The sequence below is a fragment of the Chiloscyllium plagiosum genome, unplaced genomic scaffold (assembly GCF_037043375.1).
Source record: "Chiloscyllium plagiosum isolate Xiang-an unplaced genomic scaffold, Cpla_swu_hap1 HiC_scaffold_48, whole genome shotgun sequence".
Taxonomy (NCBI): Eukaryota; Metazoa; Chordata; class Chondrichthyes; order Orectolobiformes; family Hemiscylliidae; genus Chiloscyllium; species Chiloscyllium plagiosum.
In genome coordinates, this window is record NW_028270186.1 from 4,994,279 (window position 1) to 5,003,069 (window position 8,791).

Below are 8,791 nucleotides of genomic sequence, written 5' to 3' on the forward strand. Positions count from 1 at the left end.
CCGCCCAGTAGTTTAACGATCAAGGTGACTGGGCGCTTTGCTTAACTGGTTGACTCCAGGCTTCAAGACCAGCTGGGAGCACCAGTCCTGCACTGCGGTTGCACGGCCCTGAATGGGCTGGGACTTTTGACGTCCCCCCCTCGCCCCACCCAAGCAGTCCCTGAGCCAGAGCCTGGCCCCAGTTCAGGGACGGGAGCTGTCCGGGGCGCGTGTGGTGCTGAACCTACACCGCGCCTCTGTCCAGCGCGGGGAGTGCTGAAAACGCCGCGTCGCATGGAGGCTTTTGGTTTGAATGACAGGGAGGGCCCATTCTTAAAAGAAAACGCTGCGTCAACCTGAAGCCCAGTGTGTCTCCTGCACACATGTGCAGCACCAACATATTAGGACCCACACCCGAATTTAACTCTCTCACACGATACTGACTACATACCCACTCCTCACCTCTGTAAGGCGTTGTGGCCCTGAAGCAGTTAATTCTGTGTCGATTCGTGTTTTTCTGCTGCATCAACAGCCTGCAGTTTCACACCAGCTGTCTCACTATCCCCCCCCCCCCCCCCCCCACCCTCCAGCCAAAGAGCTGCGGGAATCGGCAGACTTGTTAAAGAGAGCTGGGTGTGATTCTTAATTACATTTGCACCCAAAAGATCTGAGTCAACCGGAAGGAAATTAGAACTTCACAATGACCCAGTTTACAAATTGTGACTAGCTTCGGGAATGTGTTCCAGGTCACAGTTTGATGTCGCGACACCATATCATTATATATTGCTGATTGACACAATGCTGACGGAAAGTGAAGTCGCAAAAGTTGTGCTGAAATGCTTGAAAAGGCAGGGTGGAGGGGAGGTGAAACTTGAATTATTTTAACTATTATTATATTGGAATGCCGCTCATTGCTTATCCCAAAAAAAAAACACAGCGGCAACTAGAGCTAGAACGACGTTCTTTCCCGCTGACCAAACCTTGAGTACGGCATTGCCAAGAGAATCAGATTCACTTCAGTTAACCCAGCATGCAAAACAAAACGAGAAGTGTACCTTGACGCACATGTCCACAAGCTTTTCGGCGGCACCCAAGTGTCAGAGGTGAAAAGTCCGACCTTGCATGCAGCCATTTTCAAAATTTGGCACCCAAATTTTATTTGGAATCACCTCAAACATAAGAAGGTGAGTAGACTGGTCAAAACATCCAAACCATGATTTGGCAGCATTGGATATTAATCGCACTGAAGGGAATAGGATTGTTCCAGAGATTGCACACAAAATAGGAGCCTCTCCTTTTCCTAATGGTGTCTCAATTAAATTCATCCAAAGGCTAAAAGATATTCATGAGTCAACAAGATCCCACCGCGTCCTCCCTCCTCCACATTTATTTGAAAGAATAAATCAGACATTAAGATTCAGAATATGACTTTTATTCAGCAAATACTGCAGTGAAGTTGCACATGGGGTGATACAGTGTGACGTGTTGGTGAATGATCAGTAAACCCTCCCTCCCACCAATGGAAGTCCATTTTAAAAGCACTCGTGAGGTAAACATAGATTAATCAATGAGCAGTTTAAGGCTAAGGATTTTTTTATAGTTTTTTTCAAACTTTTTGGCTCAGTTTATTCTTTGCATAATACATCTCTAGACTTTCTCAAAAGCGCCCCTCCGACAGCTCACAACCTTTCTTCAGCATATTGCTATTTGTCACGATTTGGTGCATATGTCTTCCATGCAATTAAGTTGTTCAGTTGTGTTCTATTTTGTCCTTTCAGTGGTTCCTTGTATTTCAGCACTGTGGAGGGCACCTTTTTAAACTTGCATGCAGTTTCTTCTATTGCACAAAAGGAAAAGACGAGAAGTCTGGAGCTCCTCAACGGAGAACACACTCTGCTCAAGGCCAGAAAAGCTGTCACACCCATGCATCTTTAGCTGTCAAATGTCATCCCCTTTGCTTCATGAGGTTCTCTTCACTCATGATCCTCCTCCTTCTTTATGACTGAGTGTGAGGTTTTCTCCACCGTCTTAGTAGACACTATCGTCTCCTGGACCACCTCTTCTGTCTCCTCCATTGTCTGAGTTACCGTGACAGATTTGGTGATCTCCTTGATGTGTTTGGTCATCCCGTCATCATCATCAATGACCTTCTGGATAGTCTTTGTTGCAGTCTTCATGTGGGAGATGATGTCAGAGTCCTCCTCCTTTGTGGGACTCTGGTCAACCCCATTGGAAATGATTTGCGGCTCTTCCTCCTTGTCCTTGGTGTCATCCCCTTTCTCTTCAATCTCTCCATTGATGGTTGTGCCTTCATCTTTTGACTTGGCTTCATCCTTTGACTTGGCTTCATCCTTTGACTTGACTTCATCCTTCTTTTCCTCAGCTTCTGGGGATTTCTCTTCTTTTGGTGATTTGACCTCCACTTCTATTTTGGCTTCCTCTTTCTGTGGTGATTTGACATCGGTTCCTGCCTCCTTGCCCCCATCAACTGTGTCGACCTTTTTCTCAGAAACGACCTTCTTATCGACTGCTTCCTCACTCTTCTTAGCATCTTCCTCTGCTCCTTCCTCTCCATTTTCTGTGGCTGTCTTTTCAGGCTCTTCACCAGCTTCTTCTTTCTTGGTGACTTCTTCCTCTTCCTCTTCCTCCTCACTTGCTTCCTTCCCCTGCTCCTCTGGCACAGCTTTTGATTCCTCCACCTTCACGCTTTCAATCTTCTCCTCAGCTTCAGTTTCTTCTGCCCCTTCCTGCTCCCCTTCTGCCTGGACAGCATCACCTTCTCTTTCACCTCTCTCTTCTTCTTTTTCCTCCTCCTCTTCTTCCTCCTTCTTTTCCTCACCCTTTTTTTCTGGTTGAGCCTGGACTGCAGTCTTGACTGTGGCCACAATGACCTCTTCCACCGCTTCCTCTTCCTCGGCTATGGCTTCACCCGCAGCCTTTTCCACTGCCTCAGATAGGTCCAGCTCCCCCAGTTCTGCTTTCTCGTCCTCCACTTTGGTTTCTTCGATGATCTCTTCCACGAATTTATGCTGCACTTTCATCTTGGGGGCTTCTTTGGTTTTCTGCACTTTAGCGGGGGCTGTGGGCGTGCTCGGGGGTCGATAGGGGAAAGAGGGGCCAGTGATGCTTCCAGAGAAAATATACCTGGATTCTTCACCTTCCAACAGTTTCCTGCACAGGGGTGGGGGGTGGGGAGAGACCGAGGGAGAGGTAAAGAAGACAGCTGTTATTAAACCCTTACAATGGAATGAAGGATAGGCACCAGGAGCAGAAGAGGAGACTACATTACTTACTGAGCGTATTATTGCCTGGAAAGGGTCCTATGTAGTTTTGGGAGGAACAGTCTCTTCCTGTGCTGTTAGATTCGCCAGTTGTATGACACCATTGCCCGTTACTGGGGCAAGAACGCCATCAGCCCATGGGAGGCTCCGAAGCGAGTGCCCCCCAGAACAGAGCCAGCTTTGCATTGATCAGAGGCTGGAAAGGGCTTGGGGTGGGGGGTGTTGTAGGGCGAGGGAATGGGAGCAGACTCAGAGAGAGCAACAGAGTGGTCAGAGATGGCTTCACATGATGGACTGGGCGGCACCACTCCCCAACCCCTCAGATTATGGCTGGGGGTGGGTTAACAGACTCGCTCGCTGCCGAGTGGCCTCAGCTATTTCAGGCAAAGGCGGTTGCCCTCCTTTGACGCGGGGTTTCATCTGACCGCACTGGAGCCGCACAGAGAAAGACCAGCCGTGCACCCACCCCCCTGTCCCGCTGCAGCCTCGGGTGGGGAGGGGGGGGGGGTAAGGGAGGGCTCCCTGTGCCGCACTCCCATTGAGGACCCCCTCAATGTCACGCAATGGCTTGGTTTTTTTGTCCTCCCTGGAGGTGTCGCCACACCCTCCGCCCCTCTGGGACCCCCCCCCCCCCCCCCCAGTTACCTGTAAGCAGCAATCTCGATATCCAAAGCCATTTTCACGTTTAATAAATCTTGGTATTCCCGCAGGTGACGGGCCATTTCCCACTTGGTGTTGCGCAGCTCATTCTCCAGCTGTTGGACTGTTTCCTAAAATGTTTCCCAGACACAGAGAGAGAGAGAGAGAGAGAGAGGAAACTCATCAGTAAACCGCCGGAGAGACACCCTCCAGGCCACAATGACAAGCGGGTTCCGGGACCGGAGAGTTCCCTGAGCTGGGCAGCTTTGGAGGACAGTTTCCCAAATCCTGCCCGGGCACGGGCGCTCCTGCTCCCGCGGGCACGCCCCAGCCACTTCCCCGCTCGTCCTCAGCCGAGCCCGGAGGTTCGACAACGGCAGGCGGACAGCGCGACACTTCAGGCGGGCACACACCCAGCCCCCTGTCCCCGCTCCCGCCCCTTACCGAGGCGCTAAGATCGAAACGCGAGGGAGGCGGGGAATGGACCACTTCGGAGAGAGCTGGGGAAGAGAGACACAGAGAGAGAGAGAGAGAGAGCCACCCACGGAGAGAGAGACAGAGTGAGGCAGAGAGATAGAGAAACACACACAGAAAGAAACAGACAAAGAGAGAGAGATACAGAGAGAGATACAGAGAGACAGATAGTGATAGACAGACAGAGAAATAGACAGAGAGTGAGAGAGAGAGACAGAGAGTCACAGAAAGAAACAAAGAGAGAGAGACACACAAAGAGAGAGAGAGAGACTGACAGAAAGAGAGAAGGGATTGGGTTGGGAGTTGACCATTTGGAGTGTTTTTCCAAGGTGACCCCTAAACGGAGGTGTGGGGTTTGGGAGTGGTGGGAATGAGAGGGTTGGACAGACATTGGTGGCGGGGGGAGTGAGATGGGTCTTCGTGGGGCTGCTCGGGGGTAATGTAGCCTTGCCACGGGGTGGAGATCGGAAGAGTTGCTGGATGGATCCTGGCTGGTGGGAGGGGGTGGGGGGGGGGAAATGGTGGGGAGATGCTGGAGGTCGGGGCAGGGGCTTGGAGAGGGAGCCCAGGGGCGGTCTTGGGGCGGCGGGGAGCTGCTGACCTGGTAGTTGGACACATCGGCGTTGTGGCGGTCCTCGATGTCGCTGATCTGCCTCTCCAGGGACTCCTTGGTGCCCCGGACCGACTCCAGCTCGATGCACTTGGACTGCAGTTGGCGGCGGTACTCATTGATCTCCTCCCGGGCCGAGCGGATCGCGTCCTTGTTGAGCTCGGCCGCCTCGTTCAGCTTGGCGTAGCGGCACTGGAACCACTCTTCGGTCTGCTGCAGGTTCTTGGTCGAGTGGCCCTCAAGCTGCGAGCGGATCTCCTTCAGCGCCGAGCTCAGGTCGCCCTTGAGCGGTTCCTTGCGCTCCAGCGTGACCTGGGACGCCTGGATCTGGGCGAAGAGTTCGGCCAGCTCCTCCTCGTGGTTGGCCCGGAGGAAGGCGAGCTCCTCTTGCAGGGACTGAGCTTTCTTCTCCATCTCCAGCTTGATGAGCGCCGACTCCTCGGTGTCTTTCCGGAAGGCCCTGACGTGAGCCTCGGTGTCGTCCCTCAGCCTGGCCTCATCCTCACAGCGCTCCCTGAGGCGCTGCAGGTCCTCCTCCAGGTGCTCGCTCTGCAGCTGCAGCAGCGCCTTGTCCTGGTTCACCTGCTCGATCAGGCTCCGCAGTTCCCTCAGCTCCTGCTCGTACACCTCCCCCAGCTGCCCGTGGCCGGCCTGCTTCTGCCGCTGAGCCTGAATCTCAGCTTCCAGCTCCTTGTTGTGCTGCTCCAGGTAGTGCACCTTGTCGATGTAGCCGGCGAAGCGGTCGTTCAGCCCCTGCAGCAGCTCCTTCTCGTTGCGGCTGCCGACGCCCCGGTAATCTCCGTTCAGACCGCTGGACTGACTCAGGTCCAGGCTCTCCGAGGAGCTGTAAGCGCGGGGAGCCTGCACCGCGCTCGCCAGGCGCCGGTAGGACGCCGAGGTGAGCACCGGCGCTGGTGCACTAACCCGAGACCACGGCTGAGGGCGAGAGGCGACCGCCCGGCTGCTGTAAGTCCGGCTCTCCAGCCTCCGGTAGGAGGAAGGACTGCTCACCGTCTCTAGGATGTAGCTCATCTTCAGCGGGGAGGGTGGATGGCTGTTGGTAGGGGAAAGGGAGGGGAAGATATGTGTGTGTGTGTGTATATGCGTGTGCGAGCGGCCGGCCTCATCCTGCCTTTTATAGTGAAAGCGCCGGGGCAGAAATGGGCGGGAGGCCGGACCGGGAGCTGCTGATTGATGTGCCCAACTGCAAGGGGAGGGCACACTGTGGGCACACTGCCAATCCAGTCCGGTTAGCCAGCAACACGGCCTGCAAGCCAACAGCCCCCAACCCAATGAAACAATGGTCGGGGAGGGGTGTATACATACACAGACACACATACAGAGGGGAGTGAATATTAAAGTTGGGGGGGTGGAGGTGGGGAGAGAAAATAAACAGCAACTATGCTTCACCAAGGCCGAGGGTCATTTTGAGACTGAAACCGTCCTTTTATTTGCAAGGTAAGATTTCACCGTGTTCTGGGTGTGTGTGAGATTGAGGTGGAGGGAAGAGGTGGGGTGGTGTCCGTAGACTGGGTGTGTGTGTGTGTGTCAGGGAGACTTGGGTTGTGTCTCTGTAAGACCAAGGTGACTGAGAGACTGTGTGTGTGTGTGAGATTGGGTGTGTGTGTGTCAGGGAGACTTGGGTTGTGTCTCTGGAAGATCAAGGTGACTGAGAGACTGGGTGTCTGTGTGTGTGAGACTGCGTTGTGAGACTGTGTGTGTGTGTGTGTGACTGAGTGTTTGTGTTACTGGGTATGTGTCTGTGTGTGTAACTTAGAACCAGCATTTGTTACCCATCCCCAGTTGCCCTCAAACTGAGTGGCTTGCTTGGGCCATTTCATAGGGCAATTGTCAGCCACATTGCTGTGGGTCTGGAGTCACGTGTCGATCAGTCCGGGGCAGGGTGAACCAGATGGGGTTACCACAAGTGACAGTGATGATGTGGACACCATTCACAATTCACAATCTGCCACACTGGAGCTCAAAGCTATGTCCCCAGAACATGGGGGTTTCGAGATGATTAGTCCAGTAATATTACTGCCTGTGTGTATGTGTGTGTGTATGGGGGGGGGGGGGGGGGGCAAATGTGTGTGTGAGGGGGAATTTGTGTGTGAGGGGGGAATTTGTGTGTGAGGGGGGAATGTGTGTGTGTATGTGGGTATGATTGTGTCAGTGTATGTGTGATGCGGTGTGTTTGGAGTTGGAGATTTGGGGTCTTTTGGGATTGTGTGCGCGTGGGATATTTGGGGCTGTGAGGGGGGATGGTTGGGGTGGGGTTTGGTGGGATACTTGGGGCTGTGTGGGTTGGGGTTTGATGGGATATTTGGGGCTGTGTGGGGGGATGGTTGGGGTGGGGTTTGGTGGGATATTTGGGGCTGTGTGGGGGGATGGTTGGGATGGGGTTTGATGGGATATTTGCGGCTGTCTGGGGTGGGGTTTTATGCGATATTTGGGGCTGTGTGGGGGGATGGTTGGGATGGGGTTTGGTGGGATATTTGGGGCTGTCTGGGGTGGGGTTTTATGCGATATTTGGGGCTGTGTGGGGTCTGTGTTGGGTTGTTTGCGTGTGTCAGTGTGTGGTGGGACTATATGTGGGGAGGCTGATGTGTGTTGAGGCGTGGAGGTTAATGGGGGGGAGGGAGGTTTGGGGTTGTGTCTGTGTTGGAGGTGGAGGGAGGGGTGTGAGCCGCTCCGTTCCTTTCAAACGCCAGGTTCACAATGCGACAAAGTTCTCCACCTCCTCAGTGTGTGAGTGAGCAGCTCAGCACCATCAGGGTGCGTGTGTATGTCTGTGAGACCCCCTTCCCCCTCCCCCACCGCCACTTCAGGGAGTAGCCTGTTGGCCAGACGAGCATCCTGAGTGAATCTCCCCTCCCCCAGCCCTGCCGGAGTCGGGCGGTGCTGAAACACTTCCTGATGCAATGCAGCGGAGACGGGGAGGGGAACAAATCAGACAGAACTCAGCTCCCTGAAAGCAGGGAGTGTTACCAGAGGGAATGTTCACTCCCCCCTTCCCCCCAGGGTCTGCGGGGGGACTGGGGAATGCTAACACAGGCTGCAGCTCCGAGCTGAGCCCGTTCAGTCCGATCCAGTGGCATTGCAGTATTTTGCTGAGTCATCTCTCACTGCTGGCGCGAACAAAGTTATTTTCGCTTTTCATAAAGGATGAAGAGAGAAAGCAAGGGGAAAAGAAATAAACCCATACAAGATCATGACAGGGTCACTTTCCGTGTCATTATAAATCTGTGTGAGATTGCTTCAGTCACTTTCAAGTGACAGCAAATTCTCACTCGGGACTCCGATATTGCCATCCTCTTGCTCTGTGTATCTTTCCCATTTGCTCTCTCTCCATTTTCTTGGAGGACAGCATCGCAGTCACAGAACTATACAGCACGGAACAAGAACTCGTCTAGATATCGTCAATTAATCTAGTCCCATTTGCTGGACGCTTCTATCCCTCTAAACCCTTCCTATTCACGACCCATCCAGATGCCTTTTAAATATACCAGCCTCCACCACTTCCTCTGGCAGCTCATCCCATACACACTCCACCCTCTGTGTGAAAATGTTGGCCCTTACGTCCCTTTCAAATCTCCCCCCCCCCCCCCCTTCACTTTAAAAGTGTGCCCCCGAGTTTCGGACTCCCCTCTCCTGAGGAAAAGACCTTGTCTATTTATCCTATCCATGATTTTATAAACCTCTATAAGGTCACCCCCTCAGCCTCCAGGGAAAACAGCCCCAGCCTGTTCAGCCTCTCCCTCTCGCCCGAGCCCTCCAACCCTGGCAACATCCTTGTCAATCTTTTCTG

General features: G+C 53.5%; 1 protein-coding gene across 1 annotated transcript; it reads right to left on the reverse strand.

The window, feature by feature from the left end:
• Nucleotides 1-1,395: 1,395 nt before the first annotated feature.
• LOC122543037 (neurofilament medium polypeptide-like) lies at nucleotides 1,396-6,084 on the reverse strand. Its single transcript, XM_043681228.2, has 3 exons — nucleotides 4,975-6,084; nucleotides 3,906-4,030; nucleotides 1,396-3,150 (listed from the first exon to the last, which is right to left on the reverse strand). The coding sequence occupies exons 1-3, from the start codon at nucleotides 6,013-6,015 to the stop codon at nucleotides 1,953-1,955; spliced, it is 2,364 nt and encodes a 787-aa protein (XP_043537163.2). The 5' UTR covers nucleotides 6,016-6,084; the 3' UTR covers nucleotides 1,396-1,952.
• Nucleotides 6,085-8,791: the final 2,707 nt, after the last annotated feature.